The sequence below is a fragment of the Biomphalaria glabrata genome, chromosome 9 (genome assembly GCF_947242115.1).
Source record: "Biomphalaria glabrata chromosome 9, xgBioGlab47.1, whole genome shotgun sequence".
Classification (NCBI taxonomy): domain Eukaryota; kingdom Metazoa; phylum Mollusca; class Gastropoda; family Planorbidae; genus Biomphalaria; species Biomphalaria glabrata.
Window position 1 is genome coordinate 27355015 of NC_074719.1, and position 25961 is coordinate 27380975.

The 25961-nt window shown below is 38.9% G+C and overlaps 1 protein-coding gene across 10 annotated transcripts in view; it reads left to right on the plus strand.

Annotated features, from left to right (window-relative positions):
• Window positions 1-19691, plus strand: part of LOC106077613 (uncharacterized) — a 50778-nt gene extending 31087 nt beyond the window's left edge. For 7 of the 10 annotated variants that reach the window (XR_008779770.1, XR_008779768.1, XM_056041175.1 and 4 more), the window contains one exon: window positions 19144-19691. Coding sequence is in view for 5 of the 10 variants with exons in the window: in XM_056041175.1 (XP_055897150.1) it covers window positions 19144-19203 (60 nt within the window). In the remaining 5 variants the exon portion in view is untranslated. Of the gene's footprint in view, window positions 1-17331; window positions 17901-18278; window positions 18327-19143 lie in introns of those variants that run through there. The other 3 variants (XR_008779769.1, XR_008779767.1, XR_008779766.1) reach the window with 2 other exon arrangements.
• Window positions 19692-25961: the final 6270 nt, after the last annotated feature.

Genomic DNA, 25961 nt, shown 5'->3' on the forward strand with positions numbered 1-25961 from the left:
GCTATTGCATAGCAGAAAGTACGGTCTAACGTTTTACAAATGATAACACGTACACTGTAAAGTGTATTTTTGTTTTCTTTTTGATATTCTTGTTGAATTTCAAACAAAATTAATTGTAATAAGAATTAGAAACAAAAAAAAAAGAAAACGTGTTTGGGCCTTTGTGTCTTGCTGCTGTCACTTTTTTTTTAAAGTTGGTCGCGACCAGACCGGCCCATTTGGTACCGGCCCACCGGGCATTTGCCCGTTTGCCCATATAGCCAGTCCGCCCCTGAGCATAGGCTAGACTCGGCAATCTAGTCTCAAGATAGAATCTATACTATTACTAGATCTATTCGATTTTTATATATAGATCTAGACTAGAATTAGATTATAGATCTAAATATACTAATGGAGAGATGATATGAGGTGTTAGCTAATAGCGTTGCACAAGAAACAACCCTGGGTTTTTCTAAACTCTAATACTTGGTATGTAATAATAAAACAGCACCTACCTAAATAAATCGTAACTAGCAATCAAAAACCTATATTTATTGTAGTATATATAGGTCTGTAGTTGTATTTTATATAGCCTTCGTAACTTCTTCTATAGAGAAATGACTTTTGTAATTTTTTTTTACTGAAAATTGGGCTATTCGCGTCTGACACATATATAATTTTTGTGTTCAGCAACAAACCCTATTACTCATAATAAGACATGGAGGCCTTTATATGGCGTGGGGGGGGGGAGAGAAAAAAATCCTGGCTTCGCCCATGCATTAAAGACTATCCTTTTATTAGGTCACATCCTTTTTAAGTACTTTCTCACAAAAATATTCACAACAAATAATGAAGCAATATAATTTATAAACCTATTAGCACACCAGACAAAGTATTATGGGAGCATTTGTAGGATGCAGTCAGAACAAAAATTAAGGTGGAGATTTGGGGGGGGGGGGTAGTGAAGAGATACCGGTATTGGACTTTACGGGCTGGTCCAGTTCAACGTTCTAGATACAAACAAACAAGAATTAAGATGGAGATTTGGGGGGGGGGGGAGTGATGAGATACCGGTACTGGACTTTATGGGCTGGTCCAGTTCAACGTTCTAGATACAAACAAGAATTAAAATGGAGATTTGGGGGGGGGGGAGTGAAGAGATACCGGTACTGGACTTTACGGGCTGGTCCAGTTCAACGTTCTAGATACAAACAAACAAGAATTAAGGTGGAGATTGGGGGGGGGAGTGAAGAGATACCGGTACTGGACTTTACGGGCTGGTCCAGTTCAACGTTCTAGATACAAACAAACAAGAATTAAGGTGGAGATTTGGGGGGGGGGAGTGAAGAGATACCGGTACTGGACTTTACGGGCTGGTCCAGTTCAACGTTCTAGATACAAACAAAATACATAACTTTGCATATAGGGAATGTGTTGGGAAGCTTTTAACTTTAGAATCATTACATTGTTATAAGTAAGAAAAATGGGAGGGGTCCAAGCAAAATGTATAGTAAAAGTCTGCCAACAAATCAACTGGCGATGCCGGTGGGTAATGCTAGTCAAATGATAAAACAAACACACTGTGATTGTAAATACTAAATAAAAGGATCAAAAACATTGTCTGTTCTGCCAGCTCACGTATGAGGAATCTACATATACTAGAGTGTAGCAGAGTTACACAAGGGAAATTAATCTAAGTATACTAGAGTGTAGCAGAGTTACACAAGGGAAATTAATCTAAGTATACTAGAGTGTAGCAGAGTTACACAAGGGAAATTAATCTAAGTATACTAGAGTGTAGCAGAGTTACACAAGGGAAATTAATCTAAGTATACTAGAGTGTAGCAGAGTTACACAAGGGAAATTAATCTAAGTATACTAGAGTGTAGCAGAGTTACACAAGGGAAATTAATCTATGTATACTAGAGTGTAGCAGAGTTACACAAGGGAAATTAATCTATGTATACTAGAGTGTAGCAGAGTTACACAAGGGAAATTAATCTACATATACTAGAGTGTTTAGAGTAAAAGCCCCAAGATCGAACACGCTCTATTTCTATTTCAAATAATAAAAAATATATTTAAAAGTAACTATATTATTGTCTTTTGATTTAAACAATGATCGATAATATATCTAAGCAAATGTGAAAATTGAAATATCTTTATTTTCTTTTTTGTGTGGTGGGTCCCCAATCTCAGTTGAGATATATATAAGCTATAGAATAGTTTGCCAATAGTTAAGCCCAGCACCACATATAAACTAATTTATACCACCGTGATGAAGGCCATTAAGAGTTTGTAACGCCTAAGAGATTTGGGAACACTTTTGTCATTATTCAATGAATGTTCATGGCTGGTCCCTACTCAGAAGTCGTATTAATGATTGTGCTCCTAATAAGACGCTAAATACGGGGGAAAATTTTTTTGGTTCTGGCTGAACTTTCGTTTCCTGAGCTTTGTGAACTTCGCATTAAGAAATGTCCTTGTCTCTAGTGAAAGTCATTGCTGTCAGAATGGAACAATGATTCTTCTTGAACTTTCTGAGGACTATGGTAGTCGAAACGACAGTAAATGTCAAATTCTAGCTATTTATTCTTGTGAAGGACATTGAACTGTTCGCCTATAGCTGCATATCCAGTCATTTACGCCAAGCCATTTACAAATGATGCATAGTTCGCACTGAGAAACAAGATTACAAAGAGAGTTTTTTTATCACACAAACTCAGAGGTCAGTAATGCAGGTAAAAAGGTAAGTGTCAATATTTTCAGCACAGTCGTCAGAAGCTGAAGTTCAAACTATCAACAAACACAATTACCTCCCTGTATGCATAAAACAGAGGTGTGCGGAAGTGTTGACGACATCATTGTGTTCTTTGACCAGCAGACGTTGTTTTTAGTATTGTTACATTGTCAATTATTCCTTAACTAGTCGACCCACGGAGTTGCATACGCCGTTATTTTGCAGGGCCGGCCTTAGGCCAATGTAACCTATGCGACCGCAGTGGGCCCCGCACTTTTAAAGGACCCGCGCTAATTCTAAGTGTAAATTATTAAATTAAACTATTTATAACTTATAACAGAATTCCCCCAGCCTCCTGATTTACCAGGAGCTCCTTGAAATCTCATGAAATAGCTAAATATACGAAAAAGTCCTGGAAATCTCCGGAGATTATTAAAATCTTTTGAAAACTAAAAAAACAATAATTCCTGACATATATAGACAAAAAAAATTCATTTTAGGGTGTCATTCAAAATGGAAAACGCCAATCCTACTGCGATAAAAAAAAAACGGCATTATGCAATACCCGTTATTGTGGAATCTGAGGCGCCGCTCGGCAGGTGACCTGATTACATTGTGATATAATCAGCATTTGATTTCTATTATTCCTTTCATATTTTGTTATTGTGTTCAGGGAATGAAAGTGTTTCTAGTTTTATGGACTATTTTATTACTGTGCATGTTAAAAACCAGTGTTTCAGTGAATAGCATGAATAATATGATCATCAACGAATCTATGTACACACCCAACCATCTTGGAAACAAACAAACCGCCATGAGCCCATCAACACACAGACTAAACGAAACAAACGAGGCCGTAGAGGAGGAGTTCGAGTCAAGAGCAGGAAAAGAGGTCAAAGGGTCTATCTGCCTCCTGTTGTCTTGGGCAATGTTAGATCACTAAATAATAAAATGGACGAACTTGATTAGTGCTGCAGACATTTCTACAGTGAAAGCTTGCAATCTGTCTCACTGAAACATGGCTAAATGAAATTATTCCCGACACATCAGTAGACTTGGATGCGTTTCTTTTGTACAGTTAAGACAGAACAACAGATAGTGGCAAAACAAGAGGGGGAGGACTGGCCATGTATGTCAATAAACAGTACTGTTGTGTCAACAATATTTCAATCAAAACTAAAGTGTGTACGACCGCTATTGAACTACTATGTATCAATCTCAGGCCATACTACCTGCCGAGAGAGTTTACACAAATCTATGTCATACTTGTTTTAATACCACCCACAGCCAACACAGAGAAAGCATGAGAACATATGCTAGATATTGTAGATGTTATCGAGACAAAAAGCCCTGATGCTGTCTGACTAGTTATGGAAGACAGCACTTGCCAACCTATAGTTAATATGTTAACTGTCCCACAAGGCACGATAAAACCTTGGACATGTGCTATAGCAACATAAAAATGGCCTACACATCTCGATCGTTATTTCCCTTCGGAGAGTCGACCACACCCATCCATCTTACACCCACGTACAAACCGGTTTTTAAAACAACAAAACCCGCAGTCCATCCAGTCACGGTCTGATGACGCTGTTTTACAGCTACAAAGTTGTCTGGAGCTGATTGGGACATGTTTGTAAACAACTGCCCAGACAGATGAACTTAACACAACTGTTAATTCGTACATCCAGTTCTGTGAAAACATGATTGTACCAAAGAAGAAAATAAAAAAATTATTATAGCTTTTATATAGCGCTACTCTCATGCTTATAGCACGCTTTTGGTCCAATCTCATTTGTGGACCAGGACCAGTGGGGGGGGGGGGGGAGGCGGTATCTAGGAGTTGGTTTTCCGTGCTGCCTTTAGGCGCTCAGTAAACACAACTCTGCCCGAGTCGGGTGTCGAACCCTTCTAGGTAGCCAAGCCAAGCGAAGTTCAAACGCACTTGGCCTCTCGACCACGCTTCCCACAGTAATTCAGTAATAATAGACCCTGGATGACCAAAGAAATAAAGGAAGCGATTCTATACAAAAAAAAAAAAGAATGTTCAAGAGCAGTTCTTCTGAATTCATTCAGCGAAGATAGCCCTTAAAAAGAAATTATTTGAAGAAAAAGAGAGATTCAAGGAAAAAATTGAAAGCTCTTTCAAGAAAAACAACTTTAAAGCTTGTTGGAGTGGCTTGAAACAAATTACTGGCTACGTACCCAAGCGCGAACCAATGTGCGTCGCTGACAATAACAAATGTGTCAATGAATGAAATGATTTCTACAGCCGATTTGACTGCCACAACTTTGAAAAAGACCACCATGATTTACTGGCATCATTTGAAAACAGTAATATAAACCAGTCTTAAGAACTGTTTAATAAACAAGAAGTGACTAAAATTTTAAACACGTAAACACCGCCTAGGAGTTTCAGGACCTGACAAATTAAGCTTGTAAAGCTATGTGGGGAACAACTGGGTCGTATCTTTTGTGTTATATTCAACAAGTCCTGGTAAACGCACAAAATACCTTCCATTTGGAAGACATCTGAAACAATTCCAGTACCCAAAAAGAAGATCATTGCTTCCAGCAATGATCTACGTCCCATAGCACTTACATCAATTCCAATGAAGTGCCTGGAGAAAATGATTTTCAAACATCTACTGAAAGAAGTAGAAACACGTCTTGACCCGCACCAGTTCGCTTACAAACCTTCAAGAAATACAGAATATGGAATACTATTCATGCTGAAATTGTCTATACCATCATCTTGATACTCAGAGACACTACGCCAGAGTATTATTCGTAGATTTTTCATCTGCATTCAACACCATCCAACCACATCGCATGATACAAAAACAATCTGAACTGAACGTTAGCAAAAACATACAAGCTTGGATTCTAAACTTTCTTATCAAACGCCCACAACATGTAAAAGTGAACAGACATGTGTCAGGCACGAGAGAGCTTAGCACTGGAGCGTCGCAGGGGTGCGTTCTGTCACCAGTATTGTATACCATATGCACAAAATGACATTCAGAGTCTATCAGATGACACTCCCATCATAAAATTTGCTGACGATACTGCAATCATTGGCCTTATTGCAGGTGACGAAAATATGTACCATTCAACAATTAACACTTTTTACCAATGGTGTATAAATACCTTTCTAATTTTAAATGTTCAGAAAACTAAAAAAATGATTATTGACTAAGATTGCTTTATTGATCCTTACGGAAATGTGTTGTGATTACAAGGACTCTTTTCTCATATAAAGACAACACAACAGAAAAATACACATAAATACAACAGACACAACATTAAGAGTTCATTCAGCGACTACACACAGGTATCTTGGTGCTTTTCATGTTCCCTGATCAATGAGTGGCGGTGATAGAGTCTGACCGAGTGAGGTACGAACGCGTTTTGTACCGCTCCGTTCTTGTTTTGATTGACAGCAGTCGTCCACTTCGCGACGACCTGGCGTAGTTTGATGGAGCGGGTGGCCGTTGTCTTCCAATATTTTTTCGATTTTACTTAGGCACTTTTGTTCAAAAAGTTCCTTTAAATGTGGTAATGTTGTGAGTGTAATTTTTGATGCTTTTTTAATGATGTTTTCTAGACGTCCCAACAAGTTATTCCGTATGTTAGCAGATTTTGTATAGTCGCGCCTTAAAAAGTCTCAAGGATCTTCTTGTTTATTTTAAAGCTATTGAGTTTGTATAGAAAAAAAGAGTCGCTGGGCTGTTTTCTTTGTTAGAGTTCCAAGGTGGTCTTCCCATGAAAGCTTGTTGTTGATAATAAAGCCTAGATATCTATATGCCTTTACTTGTTCTATAGATGTGTTTATTTGCAGTTTACGTATAGTTTGTTTTTTCTTTCTGAAATCTATTATAAGTTCTTTAGTTTTTGTGACATTCAGTTCTAGAAAGTTGTCTTCTATCGAGCTTCGATGCTGAGACTATGGCAGCATCTTTAGGAAACATAAAAGCCATATTGCAGAAATTCAGATAAACAATCAAACCATATAACACGTACAAGAATATAAATATCTAGGAACAACCATCAACAACAAACTGAAATGGGGTGAACACTGTCGAAACCTCTACAGCAGGGTTGGGCAAATTACGGCGCGGGCCACATGCGGCCCGCCGAAGTGTTTTATGCAGCCCGCGGACACCTAAGGAAATCAAGTGTGCCCACACATTACACAAATATAAAAATGAAAATATATTAAAAACAAATAATTGCAAATATCTTAAATTTATTAAAACTTTTTATTCTTATCACTTATAATGAAGAGGCTAAAGAAACATTGTCTCTAAACGTCATTCTAAAAAGGTGAAAGTAAATGAAGATTATTTTAAATGGCAATAATTCGAAAAAGTCAGTCAAAGACACAAGTTCCCGCCAGTATTTATTCAATGCTATGAAGAACTGTGTTGAAAGTGTTGGGTTGGCCTGTACAATATGATAATATGGCAGGGGTAACAACTGATGGAGCCCGTGCTTTGACTGAGAAAAAGATGCTTTTGAATCAAATAAAGAACCATGTCCCAACCATTAACTCATAACGGGAAAGTTGACACAAAGCTGTATTGAATATTACATTAAAAGGTACTCTACAGGTAGATAACAGTTTTGGCATGGGGCTGACCTTAGGCATAGGCAAACTATGCAGCTGCCTATAGCCTGCGATTGTTGGGGGTCTCGTAAAAAATCCTTCCATGGTATCATATGTAAGGAAGAAATAGCGAAACTATTCCTCAGTGTTCTTGTTGAAGTACACTAGGTTTTTATTAAATTGCAAACTTTTAGTTTTTTCGCAGTTAATTTTTATTTTTCTATTTTATTTGGTGCTACCCAATTCACTTTGCCTAGGGCTCCCAATTATCCAATGGCTGAATGGCTATTCCGAAAAGTAATTGAATATTCGGAAACAAAACATTCCGATGTTCGGTAACACAGTAGTATCCACTGGCCTAGCATTAGAATAGTATGGAATCTCAAGGAAGAAATTGTTAGGTTTCTTGAAGATCATTGATTGTGACTTTGTTGCTAATATTTCTAATGAACAGTTGAAGACAGACTTCATGTTTATCATCGGAAGCATTGCAACATGCTTGTACATGAAATGTATGTGCATCTTAAATCTTTTCAAACAAAGCTATTCCATTTCTTGAGGCCAGCAAGTGAAATCAGGTTTTCTCATTTTCATTGGTGAGAGGTGAAACTATTTCTATTGAAATGGTTGAAAAGTACAATAAATATTTGGATTCCGTGATTGTGGAATTTGAAAGCAAATTTTAAGACATCAAGAACTTGGAACCAGTTTTCAATACCCTCAGTTTACCATCTAGTGCAGAAACTGATTCAGCTTCAGAGGAAATACCTTCAAGCAAATTATGATCTGAAAAAGACGTTCCAGTCAGTTCTTTCGCGGGATTTAAAAAAACAACAACTTTGCAGTTAAACTTTCACATTATTTGGAAAAACATTCATCTGTGAACAAACCATTTTATTGTTTGAAAATTGTCAAGTGTTAGAACAGATCGATGATGATTGACTGTAATTGACAGCAGTCACAAAACAACGACTAGTTAACTAGTTCCAAGATTCCGGGAAAATTATGCGTGAGAGTAAACAGTCATATACTTGATATTAAGTACTACTATACAGTGTTGTTAAAATTTAGTGATCTATATATATATATAGGCCTATATGCGGCCCCTCAGTCCCCAAATTTTTTTAATGCGGCCCTCGGTAGAAAAAGGTTGCCCACTCCTGCTCTACACAAAAATTCACCAGCGACTCTTCTATTTCAGAAAGCTAAGAAAATTTAACATCGACAAAACAATTATTAAACCTTTTTATACAACAACCATCAGAAGTCTAATTAACTTTGTCATCACCTGCTGGTATGGTAATACTTCACTGGCACAAAGACTTAGACTAAATAGACTAATTAAAAAGAATCGCAAATCACTCGAATACAGCTACCATCTCATGAAAGATGCCTTTTCAAAACACTCTCGATTCTTAAGGATAACCTGCACCCATTAAACCACTGTGACATCACTGGCGGATCCAGAACTTTGGAGTGGGGGGGGGCGATTTTTTTCCAAACCCTAACCCTAACGCCCAGTAAACCCTAACCCTATGCATAAACGTGCGTACAGCATATATATGTATATATATATATATTCGATATATGAGAATAAAATAAGACTGTTTCTCAATCTTCGGCGAAAAAAAAAACAAAAAAAAAACCAGTCTTTCTATTGCAAGCTTGGGGGTCTGGGAGAGCGCTTTAAGCTTCTTCAGTAGGGTTCGGGGCGAAGCCCCGACGCCCAAAAGCGTTTTCTTGCAATTTTCTCTGCAGAAAAGCATTCTTCTGACATCTACAGCTCATTATTTATCAGTGGGGTTCGGGGCTAAGCCCCGACGCCAAAAGCGTTTTCTTGCATTATTCACGGCTGAAACGCATTCTCCTGACATGTACAGCTCATTACTTATTAGTGGTGTTCGGGGCGAAGCCCCGACGCCAAAAGCGTTGTCTTGCATTTTTCACTGCAGAAACGCATCCTCCTGACATCTACAGCTCATTATTTATCAGTGGGATTCGGGGCGAAGCCCCGACGCCAAAAGCGTTTTCTTGCATTATTCACGGCTGAAACGCATTCTCCTGACATGTACAGCTCATTATTTATCAGTGGGATTCGGGGCGAAGCCCCGACGCCAAAAGCGTTTTCTTGCATTATTCACGGCTGAAATGCATTCTACTGACCTACAGCTCATTATTCATTCTATTATAAAGTGCCTTTTGAATAATTAGAAAAATATTCTAATATGAATTTATAGTCCTTTAATACATTGCAAATACAACTGATTTGTTCTTTGAAAAGATTAGATACCCCACATATTTAGATTAAGGTTTTGAAGATTGCCGCCGAAAAAAAAAATTCGATTAATAATATTCAATAAAATTCTAGCATAAATTGTGAGTTATAGTCCTAAATTTATTTAACTAGAAAAATATGAGATAGAGTAAATGTTGGAAAAAATCGACTAGGAAAAGATTATCTGGCTTTTGAACTCATCTCAACCGTGACTGTTATATTGAAAAATTTCGTTTGAATTATAACTTTTCCAAAGCAAAGTCTTTCTTAAAATAGTTATGATAAATTCATGTCAAATTACACAAACTCTGTCTGGAAAGGGGAAGGGCGGTAAAATGAAAACGATTAATCCTCTCTCCTTTTTATAATTTCTGCTAATGATTGCATTTTGCATTAAAGAATAGGGGTTGGGCGACTCGATATAAGAATTTACTTTAAAGCATATATAAATTATTAGTGACAGATTTTTTAAATTTTGTAATTTCTTACTATAATACAAAAAGAAAAAGTATTGATTTGTCCGATGGGGGGAAGGGGATTGCATGTATCGCACTTCCACTTGTTTATATTATATAGATATTCGACTAATTTTGTTCACATACTATGATTTCTCCATAAAAGTAGGACCGCGCCCCCCCCCCCACTCAAAGGGTTTAGATGGGAAGGGCAGTGGAGGTATTCGCTCTTCCCCTTCCTATCGGCCAACAGGTGAACGAAATTATATAAAGACCGGTTAAAATACCAACAACAAGTTTTAATCATATAGATATTTAATTGATTCTGTTAGCAAGCTGTGATTTCTAGAAATAAATAAGACCGCCCCCCCCACTCGAAAGTTTATGGTGGAGGGGGGGGCGGATTGATGCCATCGCCCCCTCCCGACCCTACCAAATCGGCCAAAATACTAGAAGGGGGGGGCGAAATAATCTAAAAATAGGTTGAAATATAAATAATTAGTATATATTATTAACATAAGTAATAAATTCGCATACAAATTGTGTGAATTCTATACTATAATTCGTCCGCCCCCCCCCCCGAAGGGCGATCGCCCCTACCGCCCCCCCCCCCCTGGATCCGCCAGTGTGTGACATAAGATCTGAACGAAGTGGTCGTCTCCTTTCCAGGACTAAAACAGAAAGATTTAAAAATTCCTTTATCCCACTTTCAGTCAGAGTGTCGTCATCGAAAAGTACATAGAAGTCAAATTCATATAGCTGGTTGTGAATATGTATGTTTCGTGTGTGAATGTTGTTCGAATTTTTCATCTATACTGTAATTGTACAGTAGTTACGCTGATTGTAGTCAAACTGAATTTCCATTTGATTGGATCAATAAAATTATCGTATCTATCTTATCTTAAGAAGCTTCTCAAGCCTCAGACTAATGAAGAATTACTTGAGGTCAACAATTCTCGTAGATAAATTGAAACATTTGGTAATTCTTGCTATTGAGCGTGATCTATGTGGTGGGTTTGGTACAGAACACTAAATTCTAAATGACACGACGAAGGCAACTCGTAGGACAATTTCAAACTGTTTATTATACACTAAAGACCTGCACAAAGGCAAACATAAAACATAATTACACATGGGTATAAACTAAACATAATTAATAGGCCTAAATGGTTAGACCAAGATGTACACACAACATCAAGTCTAAAAACTACATCAACAAATAGAAAATCTAATAATGTAAGCAAATAATCTCTTATCAGAACATAAGGAGGGATAGGAGACATCAGAAACATGATAAAAATTAATGACAAAGTAATTCTCTAAAAATAAATGACAATAACAATTAAATAGAACAACTGGTGCATAAAAGCCAGTATCTACACACTGGTTGTAGAATTAGATTAACAAGATGGACATTTAACATTCTATATATGACCTAATTCGTATGGTATACTAAAGGTACACAATTCAACAAATGGAGTCATTTACATGCTGGTTTTCTAAAAACAATATGGACGATATCCGGGGGTAGCGATATTCTATGTAGACTACTAAATAAAATTGCAATGTAACATAAAAAAGTAAAATGTAATTACCTGCAGCCATCCATAAACACATGGTGTAGAACAAGGCACAAACAGGGAGTGGAGACGAAATAGGTCCAGTAACGTACGGACACTACAGTGATAAGAGATGCCGGTCGAATGGACAGTGTCCACGTTATTCTGCCTTTTTATACGCGGACACAAGGCGCCATCTAGGGGGAAGGGTCACCTGGATACCGGTGTGGCTTGAAAAAGTATCCACTCCACTATATCTATGTAGGAAACAGAATTTTTGTGATGTACTGTATGACTTCGCTACACGCGAGGCTCGTAAAGTAATTCTGTAGGTAGTAAAGAATGAATAAAATGCAAAGACGAATTTATTTTCTAATACAAACTCTTAAATTTCACTTATTATCCGTTTCCCAAACTTGGCCCCGCCAAATACGTTTCGCATAGGACTCACAACGGTTAAGTCCGGCCCTGCTATTTAGTGATGGGTGAATTCAGAGTAGATTATTTGTTCTCCAACCCCCCCCCCCTCTGTTTTCGCCGCTAAAACTACGTGGGGTAAAAATAAAAGTGTGATCTTTCCATGACTTCTTGGTCACAACGTTTAAGTCCGTTCCTGCTATTTTGTGACGGGTGAGTAATACTTATTCTCTCCCCCCCCCCTTTTTTTTCGTAGGGTAACTCTAGTCCGACTTGCAGAAATAAAAGAATGATTTTTTCCTTTACTTTTTGTCCAAACTCTTGAGCCATGAAGAGAATTAGATAGATAGATAGATAGATAGATAGATAGATAGATAGATAGATAGATAGATAGATAGATAGATAGATAGATAGATAGATAGATAGATATTCAGTGAAATGATTGTTATAAGTATAGGGCTCAGTGCGAGTCTGGTCTAAGGGAAGTGAATGGCCAATCACTCATTCCTGATCTCTGGAAGAAGTCACCAAATTCTATGAGCCTAGCTAAGGGTTTTTTGAGTTTGTTTTAACAAAAATACTCCAGAGATTTTTTAGTTTAAAACCCCCCATCAGATGGTTTTGACAATAAAACCTCCCTTTTCGATATAAAATCTAAAGTCACCAAATTCAAAGAGCTTAGCCAAGAGAGACTACACATTTCTACCAGTCGCTGGGCTCCATTAATAAAATGCATTGAATAGCATGGAAGTCATATGCCGAAATTGAAAAAAGACTAAATGTGGCTCAACAAAGATGGCTAAAAAGGATTTTAGGAGTCAGTTATAGAGATCGGGTCTCAATCAAGGAAATTTGGGAGTCAAACACTTAGTTGGCACTTAGTGAGGTTGTGACAGAGCGTTATATGAGGTTTGCGGGACATTTTCTCTGACGAAATAAATTCCGCATACCGAGAGTTGCAATGACACGGAGGCCATTACGAGAAAAGCGCAAAGAGGGAAATCCTAGTATAACTTGGCGCCACACTTTCATGGAAGAACTCAGAGCAGTGGACACCAGATGGGAAGAGGCTTCAGACATTGCCAGTGCCAGATTTTTGTGAAGACATCTTGCTGCCCAATACGCCGAACAGCGTGGGAGGATCTAAGTCCTAAGTAAGCAGAAACAGCAGCTAGGTTTTTTGGACTAAATTGTTTTTAATAGCAGTATAATGCACTGTAGATACTTCAGAATATGCATTGTTTTTGTTTTAAATACCGGAAATAGTGCCTAGCGGCGGGGTGTCTACATTTTTAAAAAAATAACTCCAGGAAGAACCTATTCATGGGGAAAATAAACATTCGAAAGAATGTAGGGTCACAATGTAATAAAGACCCCCCCCCCCCAACACTCCTTGAACCACAAGAACCCCCTTGCTACGCTTATATATATCTAGAGAGAGAGAGAGAGAAAGAAAGAAAGAAAGATAGATAGATAGATAGATAGATAGATAGATAGATAGAAAGATAGAAAGATAGATAGATAGATAGATAGATAGATAGATAGATAGATAGATAGATAGATACATAGATAGATAGATAGATAGATAGATAGATAGATAGATAGATAGATAGATAGATAGATAGATAGATAGATACATAGATAGATAGATAGATAGATATGCGTTTAAAAAGCGATCATTCACAAATTTAAGTTTCTTATAGTTTTTTTTTCGCCCAAGAACACTAAATATAGATTTTGATTACAGGATCTAAGTACACAATAAACAAAATGTATTTTCCGCCTCCATGAATGAAATGTCAAAAGAACAAATCCACTGTTTTTTTTTTTGTTGTTTTTTTTTGTCTTCCTTTTCTCTAATAAAACCAGTATCCTCCGGGACCACACAGCTAAACACCACACAGCTAAACAGTGCTCCCAAGCTTTTGTCACGAAAATACTTTCCTTATACCTGTAAGGCAAGGCCGTAATGAGAATATGTTCCACAATGAGGTCTTAGTTACAGCCAATACACTGTAGAGGTGACTCCTTTGAACTGTTGTATGTCAAAGTTACCTACACCAAAAGTGGGACCTACGATTCCTACACTGTAACTTAATATCAGTTGTATATTCACACTGTATTTACTTAAGCAGTCTATGTCACATGTCGTGTTTCATTGTCTGGAGATCCATTCAATTTCTGTAGGACAGTTGAATATCATATGACTAGACCTGATTTTTGAAATAATCAATTCTTTAGAAATAGAGGTCGTGGAGATGTCTTTTCAAATCGCATTTAGTTGTATGGCGGCCATTGACAGTTATTTTTTAATAGCGATGGAAACGTGTAAAGTTAAAATTAATATTTCCATATACATTTCAATGATTTGTCAGTTTCTACAAAACCTCTAATCAAGTCCGAACTTCATGGAAACTGAAGGGTGGAGGGCGGAACCATGAACGTGGATCTCCTACTATTTTCCTAGAAATTGTACAGTTGATGTTTATCGTTGAGAAAAGAATTATAAGCTCGTTGGCCAAATAGAGAAAACTCTTGCTTGATCGTTATAATTTTTCAAACAAAAAAAAAAAGAAATTAATTAAAATGTGGTTAGAGAGCTTGGTCTAGATATAGATCCAACACCAGTTTTGAAAGGACTATCGCGTTCTTGAAAGGACTATCGCGTTCAAGAATTTTCGAATGTAAGGCGTTATAGATTCAAGAGTTTCATAAGTAATTGTGCCCATCGTCTATACGTCTAAAGGCTTATCTCTCATTGGAGTCTTCTAAAGTATCAAGTGTAGTACATCTATATAGGCAAGTGGAAGGGAGGGGGGCAGGTTAAACATGTTTTTAAATCGAACATTCACGAGTTAGTAAGAGAAAAACAATCACTCTAGTTGCTGTATAATGGAGTGTCTTCTAAAAAAAAAGTATTTTTACTGTAAAATATGAAGAGCTATGGGGCTATGTTGTAACACATTTCACGGAGACCACGATAGTACACACAAAATCGATTCCTACTTTATGTTCCAATAGGATCGGGTTGAATAGGATCTGATCGCATCAGATTGTCTTTGACTAAATTAAACATTGGCCCGTGTGGAGATCAAACCCACGACATTGGCGCGCGTTTTTTAGCACTACAAGACGAATTTATTTTCTAATACAAACTCATAAATTTCACTTATTATCCTATCCCTACCCAAATTTGGCCCCGCGGTTGAGTCTGGCCCTGCTATTTAGTGACGGGTGAATACAGAGTAGATTACTTGTTCTCCTCCTCCCCCCCCCCTCTTTTTTTCGCCGCTAAAACTACGTGGGGTAGAACTAAAAATTGAGTGAGCTTTCCATGACTTCTTGGTCACAACGGTTAAGTCCTGCCCTGCTTTTTTGTGACGGGTGAATACTACTTGTTCGCCCCCCTCTTTTTTTTCTTAGGGTAACTCTAGCCCCATTTGCAGAAATAAAAGAGTGATCTTTCCTTTACTTCTTGTCCAAACTCTTCGGGAATTTCCAGATTTCCTCCCGCCAAAATATTTGCTTCAAACTTTTTATTTGAACCTTTGGAAAGAGTGCAAGTTAGAGTAAAAATTGAAATAGAAAAAGATATAGAGTCAAATCAAAATGACTCATCTCACCAATATTTTGATTTCAACTCCTATCTCTTTCTACCAGGCTACCTGCTACTCTGTCCGTGTCTTACAAATAGATGCCCATCTTATTTATTCACACAGTCACGCGAAATGTGTTTTGAATTCATTAATTAATACAGATCTGATCGACTTTGACCGCCGTCGATGGTAGAACTATGATACATCTCACTGGAGGAAAGGTAAGCCGGGGCATTAACAATGGTCGAAACGCCCACAGAGAAGTTACCTCCCACTGTACAAATTTGATGGGTCCAAAGCAGCGATGTTCAAACTACGACCCACGGGTCATATCCGTCACGTGACGCGGTCTCTGAAAACTTCTATAAACAGACAAAATTAAGATGTATATCAATCGATTTGACGATACTTTGTGTGGACTCGTGTCAGAAAGTTTTGTATAGTAGAAAAAAAAACAGAGTAAAACCAAAACGGGCAGACTGGTCCAAAGGGACACGACCCAGTTTAGTATCAGCAGTGTCGCAGGATCTGTCAATGTTAAGTAATATGTGCTACTAACTGCTTCTAGGGCAGAGACTCTTTATTTTCCGCACAGTCTCCCCCACGTTGGAGGTGGCGGTGCATGTCCCGAGACTAACCAGAGCTAAAGAGTCCTTCTTATCCTAATGTACCAGGATCTGGTGCCCGTTTCTCACTTCAACTACCTGATCTAAACATTTCGCGTGTAACGTTTGAGTGAATCCGGTGTGAATGTATATTTTGTTTTCTATAGTTATAAGTGAATCCGGTGTGAATGTATTGTTATAAACTTGGTACTTGGTAGTGGCACAGAGAGGGGTAGTGGTGTGTGTGTAGTCAGCCGACGCAAATTGCCCCAGGCCAGCGCTAGACGAGCGGTCAACCGTGACGAGCTACGACGGTCAGCCGAGTCGAGTGTCAACAGGACAGTTCGGGAAGGATCGCCGTCGTGAACAGAGCTCAGGAGCGTCACGAGAGTTGTAGTCATCTGACCACCTAGAAATGTCGAGCGGCGTTCTGTCCGGTTCGAGAAGGCCAGTAGGGACCCTATATAAGAGCGGAGGTGACGCAGTCAAGACGGTTCAGAGCCCGGTTCACTACAGTCCGGTCGACTACAGCACAGTTCAGTGGTGTGGTTCTGTACGGAGCATTACGACGGTTGAGTGCGGAGTACTGTCAAGTACAGTTGAGACGGCTGGCGTCTTGATCTTGGTCTGCGATCGAGTCCGACACAACGAGCCTAGTGTGTGAAGTCAGTCCTGAACTGTTGAACCCAGTGCAAGCCCGGAACGAGACGGAGAGGCCAGTGCAAGAGTTGATACGGCGGAACGGTGTTATCGGAGAGATATTTGTACAGTGTACGTGTTGCCAATTGTACAGTATTGGCTGTTATTTATTCAACTATTAAAGTGTTACGTTACTTTGGAGCCCTGAGTTGTCAAGTTCTTTAAGTTGATGGTGTATGGTGCAGTTTGCAGAGAGTCTGGATAGTGAGATTCGTAACAGTATATTTTGTTTTCTATAGTTATAAGTGAATCCGGTGTGAATGTATATTTTGTTTTCTATAGTTATTATGTTTTGTTTGGTGTAATGCACCAATTGTAGCCTAAGACTAATTTTCCTTATGAATAATAAAGGTTAGTATTATTACTCATGTGTGAAAAACTGACAGACAGACAGACAGGCAGATAGACAGATAGATAGATAGATAGATAGATAGATAGATAGATAGATAGATAGATAGATAGATAGTGTTGTTGCGCCTCACACTGTGATAACTTCTGTTTTCGCCGGCCCTGATATAAAAATGCTAACAGTAAAATGCAGCCTATACGTGCCAGCGCTCCTCGTGACTGGTATAATTGAACTAGAGCGCTGCGCTACCTTTGCTAACAATTACCATTCAGAAAGAGGAAGACATGCACCGCTCGTCTTGCTTGATTGTCTCTGGGCCCCCCCCCCCTCTTAATCAATACACACTCACAATGGTCCCAGTGTATGGAATTATTACCAGGCATGTTACAACAGGTACACGAATCTTGCCCTGACCCAACTTTAGACCCTAGAAGTCATGGCAATATGTAAACAATGGTCACACAAATATATATTCTCTGTACACAATACGCAATGGTCTTTTGTTGAAATTATCTTGACTCTGGAACTATTGTGACACTGAACTAGGTCTTACATTTCTTTGAGTTCTTGACAAATTATATTATTCAGTATTACTTTCAATTATCTTATACTCTGATGTAAGTTGACTATGTGTTTCTTATTTTCTGTTTTGTCTGTTTTTACTTTGAAATTGGACACAGCTCACATTGGTTATAACTACACACGTGCCAATTATAGTATTATTATTGTCTATTTATATACCAGTATTAAATCCTAAATGAGGGTCTAGAAAGATTTCTAAATGTTTCCTATGCCTGGCCTGGACGACATGTCTACTTACTGTTCCGTCATCTGTATGGAAATCCAAACACTGGCAAAGACTATTATAGGCCTACATACGTTGGACTTCCGAAACACTTCCTCTCCCTAGTTATCAAACCCTATCTCCATATCAATATATCAACATAAGCTTGCATCTAATCACTATTCACTTATTTTCTGCTTTGTATGTTTAGGTCATATACCATACCACAAAGCAGTCCATTTGATGCACGGCGCTTAAGGTTAGGTGGGTGGGTGGATAGATAGATAGATAGATAGATAGATAGATAGATTCTTCTTCTGGTTCTATTTCTTTCTGTCTCTCTATCGTCCTCTCTTTTTCTCTCCTCCCTGCCTCTCTCTCTCTCTCTTTCCACTCTATTCCTGTCTTCCCCCCACCCCTTCTCTTTCTCTTTCAAAACGTGTTTAACTTAGCCTACACCATTTCCTCTCCCTCTTCTTCTTCTTGTAGTTTTACACTTGCTCTTATCAGCTTGCTAACTCTTTATGGCTGGCTAGTGGGTGGACACGGATATTTAAAAGGGCTTTAACGATTTTCTTTAAAAAAAAAAAACTTGACAATTACTAGCTAATTGAACACACATTGAAACTATGGTGTGACTGTTATAATATTTCAAAACATATTTATATGATCATCTTTAAATTCAATATGGTATATATATATATATATCTATATTACACACACGTCAAATGGAATTTCTGCATGCATTCAGTCAAGTTAAATAAATAAATAGAAGTTCTGGAACATTTTGGGCATAGATTTATATAGTCTGCAACTCCAAACTAGAATTGTCTATACTCTTGAGTCGATTTATACATGGGCGTAACACGTTGTTTTTTTTTTCTTTTTTTTTTTGGGGGGGGGGGCGGTGGAATTGAAGCAGGGTTAAAAAATTCCTTTTTTAATCTGTCACTCAAAAGTGTATTTAGAGCTAAAGTCATCAGCTTCTCAAAGGAGGAATTGCCTTTTTTAACAAATATGTTTGTGTTACTTGTATGTTTGGTTATAAAATGTCTGCTTTCTTTTCTTTTCTTCAGTTAGCGTCTGAAACAATCTGTAGAAGATGTCTGACATTGGCTCAGTGGCTAGTGATTTAAACAAAGCAGCCAAAGGCGCGTTCAAATGTTTCAAATGTCTTAAAAAGACGAACAAAGTGAAAAATGAAATCGTGAAAGAAGCCAAAAAACAGGAAAAGAAGGAGCATAAATTAGAACATGGCGCCGAGCACGTGAAACATACTTCTCACAGTCTCGAGGCTGAAGTCGAACATGGACAAGAAGAGAACATGGAATAGAACATGGACACGAAGAGAACATGGACACTAGCAGACCTAAAGTTGTAAACACGGACTAGCTTTAAACTTGCATGATTGAATTTTAGTTCTTGAAATTGTACAACTATTCTATGTAAATATTGTTCTTCATACTACAGGTTTGAGTCGTTCATTTCATGCATCCATTTTGTACTGTCATTATTTAATGGTGTTGCATTTTGTTACATTTGTATGTGGGGCAGATAGAAAGAAGCGAAGAAAGGGGATTTAAAAGCCTGGGAATTAAATACTTCTACATCTAAAATACCACAATGAAGATTTGTTGTTTTTTAATTCAATATGGAGAACTTCTAATGTAAAAATATACAAACACTATAATAAATGTGTTGTGTTTAATTTGATAAAAGATTTAAACACAAAAGTTAGTCTAGATGCTGTTCATTAATGTTATATAGGGACACATGATAAAGTATGACAGCTTTAAAAAATGTCTTAAATTTTACCCCTCAATTATAGACCACTGAATCAGCCAAGAAAACCGACGACTTAGAAGAGATTTAGTCACTTATTAACATGCATGACTAGATTGACACATGAAATGCCATGGACGTAATTATTTTCTTTTAAAGGACCATCTAAAGATTATAAGATAAGTTAAACTGCTTCTAACTACCAGACAAGACATTGGAATATGAGAACACAAAGGCAGCGCTTAAAACCCAGCACAGTGAAGGGCTTAGACAATGAATCAGTTTGTTAGAACTTTTTGTGTTGTACAAAATGGCATGTACATCTGCTAGCTGCTGCGTCAGCAAAATTCAAATATAGCCTAGCTGCAACATGTTCAATTCAGTAGTGGTAACGTATTCACAAGTAGTGATCTATTCAGTAGTGGTAACGTATTCACAAGTAGTGATCTATTCAGTAGTGGTAACGTATTCACAAGTAGTGATCTATTCAGTAGTGGTAACGTATTCACAAGTAGTGATCTATTCAGTAGTGGTAACGTATTCACAAGTAGTGATCTATTCAGTAGTGGTAACGTATTCGCAAGTAGTGATCTATTCAGTAGTGGTAACGTATTCACAAGTAGTGATCTATTCAGTAGTGGTAACGTATTCACAAGTAGTGATCTATTAGTAATGGTAACGTATTCACAAGTAGTGATCTATTCAGTAGTGGTAACGTATTCACAAGTAGTGATCTATTCAGTAGTGTTAACGTATTGTTACGACTTTGGAGTAGGCTAAAGATAGCTAACCAACGTTTTAGTCACGAATTCTTGGTCGCCCATATAATGGATGAGTGTATTCTGGGACTAGACTTTATGCAATTATTTGGATTCACGTTGAACATTGGGGGTGGCACAGTACAATATGGGAATCTAGAAATTCCCTTGCTGGGGGACAACATGGAAGAAGAACAGATTAAGAGGGTCTTAGTAACAGAAGACACCATCATACCCCCACAGTCTGAAGCCATCATATGGGGAACAATAGAAGGCAACGATCCCATGTCTATCACAAGCCTCATAGAGCAGTCAAAGGAAGCATACAGAAGGTTGCCTGTTGGGAGAATATTGGTTGTTAACAGAGAAGACAGGAGAGTACCTGTTCGCGTTATGAACGTTGACACTCAAGCTTGCAACCTACAAAAGAATAATGTTATCGCCACCTGTTGCCCAGTGGAGCTTATTGCAACGTGTGGTGCGGTGGCCCCTGTAGCTAGTGCATCGTTATGTGACTCTCGAGTTGATCTAATGCTTGGGGATGTGGGCGCGAATCTGTCAGAGGAAGAGTACAATAAAGCTAAACAACTGTTGCTAGAGTTTAAAGACATCATGCAAGACAGTGAAAATGAAGGTGGTCGGACTAATATGGTAACCCATAGGATAGATACAGGTAACACTAGACCAATCCGGCAAACACCACGGCGACTACCATTAGCAAAGCAACAAGAGGCCGCTCACATGTTGGAACAAATGAAGGAACAAGGAATTATAGAGCCGTCTAACAGCCCATGGTGCTCGCCTGTGGTTCTGGTTCAGAAAAAAGATGGCTCTCTGCGTTTTTGCGTTGACTACAGGGCTTTAAATAACGTCACACAAAAAGACAGCTATCCACTGCCGCGTATCGATGACACATTAGACACTCTTTCTGGAGCTCATATATTTTCAACCCTAGATCTCAAAAGCGGCTACTGGCAAGTAGGTTTACATCCTGATGACAAACAGAAAACAGCTTTCTCCACGGGAAACGGACTATGGCAGTTTACGGTTATGCCTTTCGGGCTCTGCAATGCACCGGCAACTTTTGAGAGACTGATGGAACAAGTTTTGCGGGGCTTAAATTGGAATGCTTGCCTGGTCTACCTAGATGACATTATAGTCTTCGGAAAGACATTTGATGAACACATACATAACTTGAGGGAAGTGATGCAGCGTATTCGAAGTGCGGGAATGAAACTAAATCCGAAGAAGTGCTCATTCTTTCAGAGGGAAGTTAAATATCTGGGCCATATTGTATCCAAAGACGGGGTAAGCACAGACCCAGAAAAAACGGAAGTCGTCAAGCACTGGCCTACACCTACTAATCTTCATGAGCTCAGAAGCTTCTTGGGTCTTTGCAGCTACTACAGACGCTTTGTACCCAGTTTTTCCACTATCGCTAGAGCCCTTCACCAATTGACTGAGAGAAAGACGCAATTTCAATGGACGCCAGATTGTCAAGAAGCTTTTGAGAAATTGAATAAGGCTCTCATCTCATCGCCCATGTTGTCTTATCCCCTACCAGGTAATGTGTTTCAACTTGACACGGATGCTAGCAATACAGGGATCGGTGCTGTTTTATCACAGGAAGTGGACGGTAGCGAGAGAGTGGTAGCCTACTTTAGCAGAAGTTTGTCAAAAGCTGAACGAAATTATTGTGTGACTAGACGTGAGCTGCTAGCTGTAGTGGACTCCATTAAACATTTTCACAAGTATCTGTATGGACAAAGATTTAAGTTGAGAACAGACCATGCGGCCCTCCAATGGCTACTTTCCTTCAAGAATCCGGAAGGACAAGTAGCTAGATGGTTAGAAAGGTTACAAACTTATGATTTCGAAACACAACACAGGAAGGGACAAGCCCATTCGAATGCTGACGCTTTATCACGACGACCTTGTAAGCAGGAGTGCAAGCATTGCACAAAAGTAGAAGGGAAAACAAGTGTCCTGGATTGTAGGCGGTTGGAGCTAAGTGCATCAGCGTCTTGGTCTGAGGAGACGATAAGCAGAGAACAAAAGGATGACAAAGATATTGCCCCAATTTTGCAATGGAAGGAAGTTGGACAACGCCCTGATTGGCACCAAATTTCTAGTACGGGAGAGATTACCAAGGCTTACTGGGCACAATGGGACTCTCTGGTGATAGACAACGGCGTCCTAAAACGGATTTGGGAGTCCACCGATGGGATCTCGACACGAGTACAACTAGTTTTACCAAAGATTAGAATCCCGGAAGTGCTACATGAAATGCACAACGGCTCCACAGGTGGTCACTTAGGCGTTAACAAAACGTTAGAAAAAGTCAGGCAAAGGTTTTATTGGTGTCGTTACAAGGAAGACGTAGAAGATTGGTGCAGGAAATGTGACCGGTGTGCGGCAACTAAAGGCCCGCAACGTCGAACTAGAGCACCCTTGCAACAGTACAACGTAGGTGTCCCATTTGAGAGAATCGCACTGGACGTAGCTGGACCTTTTCCTGAGACTAACAAAGGGAACAAATACATTCTCGTGATTATGGACTATTTTAGTAAATGGCCAGAAGCTTTCGCGATGCCCAACCAGGAAACCACAACAACAGTCGATATTTTGGTTGGACATTGGATTAGTCGGTTTGGTGTCCCAATGGAACTACGTTCGGATCAAGGACGCAATTTTGAATCTAATCTGTTTCAGGAGATTTGTAAAATCCTGAATATCGAGAAGACGCGAACCACACCACTACGCCCTCAATCAGATGGGATGGTAGAACGCTTCAATCGTACGCTGGTCCAGCACCTGGCTAAAATGTCAGCAGAACAGCAAAATGATTGGGATGATTACATTTCCCTATTCCTTCTGTCTTATAGAGGAGCAGTGCATGCAACTACAGGATACACACCAGCCAAATTATTGTTTGGTCGAGAACTTAGGATGCCAGCGGACCTCTTATTTGGACAGCCAGGAGACCAACCAACAACGGCAAGCGAATATGTAACAGGACTTCGAAGGAGACTAGAAGAGGTTCATGCAGTTGCAAGGAGTAGGATAAAAGACAGTAGCGACCTTATGAAGACCAGATACGATAGAAGGGCCAATTCTACGGGGTTTGTAGAACATGATCTTGTCTGGCTATACAACCCCAAGAGAAAGAAGGGAAGATCGCCGAAATTACAGAAAGACTGGGAAGGCCCATATCGGATTGTGAAAAGGATCAACGACGTTGTGTACCGGATCCAGAAGGGCCCTCGAACCAAATGCAAAGTGGTGCACCTAGATCGGTTGAACCGTTATTGTGGAGATGATGGAGAGTCTGTTCGGGACGCACAGACCTAGGGAGGGGGCAGTGTTGTAAACTTGTTCTCCCCCCCCCCCCCCCCGACTGACCATTATTACCCCACGTGAGAACTTTTTTTTGAATTTTGTTTATGTTTGGAGGCGAAACTGACCTGAGCGAGTGTGTTGAGGAAAAAGGAACTGGAGTTATGATCGTGGATTTCTGAACGGAGGACTGTTTTTTTTCTTAAATCGGTTTTGTGAATAGTTGTATGTACATTTTGATTAGGAGGACTGTGCAATTGTTTCCATTGACCCTAGAAGCTCTTTTTTCATTTCACTCAATATTCCGCCGAGATCAGTCTTCACTTCGAACTCGTGAGTGTCCGGGTCGAACCCATCTTCTTTCAAGGCCTCTCTCAGACGGCTAACAAGGGCTTCTTTGTTTCCTGACGCTACGATGTCTCGCCTCTTTAGCTCCTTTCGGATTTCATTAATCTGGAGCTCGTGAAGGCGTTTAGAAGTAGACATTGTAAGTAGAGTGGGCGGGGTCCCACTTGTGACACCAGTTGTTACGACTTTGGAGTAGGCTAAAGATAGTTAACTCACCGATTGTCAGGTCGCCGATATTCTTCTCGTTGCAGAAGCACAATCTACTACGAACAGTCAATAATCCGAATAATCGAAACAATTGCACAGTCCTCCTAATCAAAATGTACATACAACTATTCACAAAACCGATTTAAGAAAAAAAACAGTCCTCCGTTCAGAAATCCACGATCATAACTCCAGTTCCTTTTTCCTCAACACACTCGCTCAGGTCAGTTTCGCCTCCAAACATAAACAAAATTAAAAAAAAAAGTTCTCACGTGGGGTAATAATGGTCAGTCGGGGGGGGGGGGGGGAGAACAAGTTTACAACAGTATTCACAAGTAGTGATCTATTCAGTAGTGGTAACGTATTCACAAGTAGTGATCTATTCAGAAGTGGTAACGTATTCACAAGTAGTGATCTATTCAGTAGTGGTAACGTATTCACAAGTAGTGATCTATTCAGTAGTGGTAACGTATTCACAAGTAGTGATCTATTCAGTAGTGGTAACGTAATCGCAAGTAGTGATCTATTCAGTAGTGGTAACGTATTCACAGGTAGTGATCTATTAGTAGTGGTAACGTATTCACAAGTAGTGATCTATTCAGTAGTGGTAACGTATTCACAAGTAGTGATCTATTCAGTAGTGGTAACGTATTCACAAGTAGTGATCTATTCAGTAGTGGTAACGTATTCACAAGTAGTGATCTATTTAGTAGTGGTAACATATTCGCAAGTAGTGATCTATTCAGTAGTGGTAACGTATTCACAAGTAGTGATCTATTAGTAGTGGTAACGTATTCACAAGTAGTGATCTATTCAGTAGTGGTAACGTATTCGCAAGTAGTGATCAATTCAGTAGTGGTAACGTATTCACAAGTAGTGATCTATTAGTAGTGGTAACGTAATCACAAGTAGTGATCTATTCAGTAGTGGTAACGTATTCACAAGTAGTGATCTATTAGTAGTGGTAACGTATTTACAAGTAGTGATCTATTCAGTAGTGGTAACGTATTCACAAGTAGTGATCTATTCAGTAGTGGTAAGGTATTCACAAGTAGTGATCTATTCAGTAGTGTTAACGTATTCACAAGTAGTGATCTATTCAGTAGTGGTAACGTATTCACAAGTAGTGATCTATTCAGTAGTGGTAACGTATTCACAAGTAGTGATCTATTAGTAGTGGTAACGTATTCACAAGTAGTGATCTATTCAGTAGTGGTAACGTATTCACAGGTAGTGATCTATTAGTAGTGGTAACGTATTCACAAGTAGTGATCTATTCAGTAGTGGTAACGTATTCACAAGTAGTGATCTATTCAGTAGTGGTAACGTATTCACAAGTAGTGATCTATTCAGTAGTGGTAACGTATTCGCAAGTAGTGATCTATTCAGTAGTGGTAACATATTCACAAGTAGTGATCTATTAGTAGTGGTAACGTATTCACAAGTAGTGATCTATTCAGTAGTGG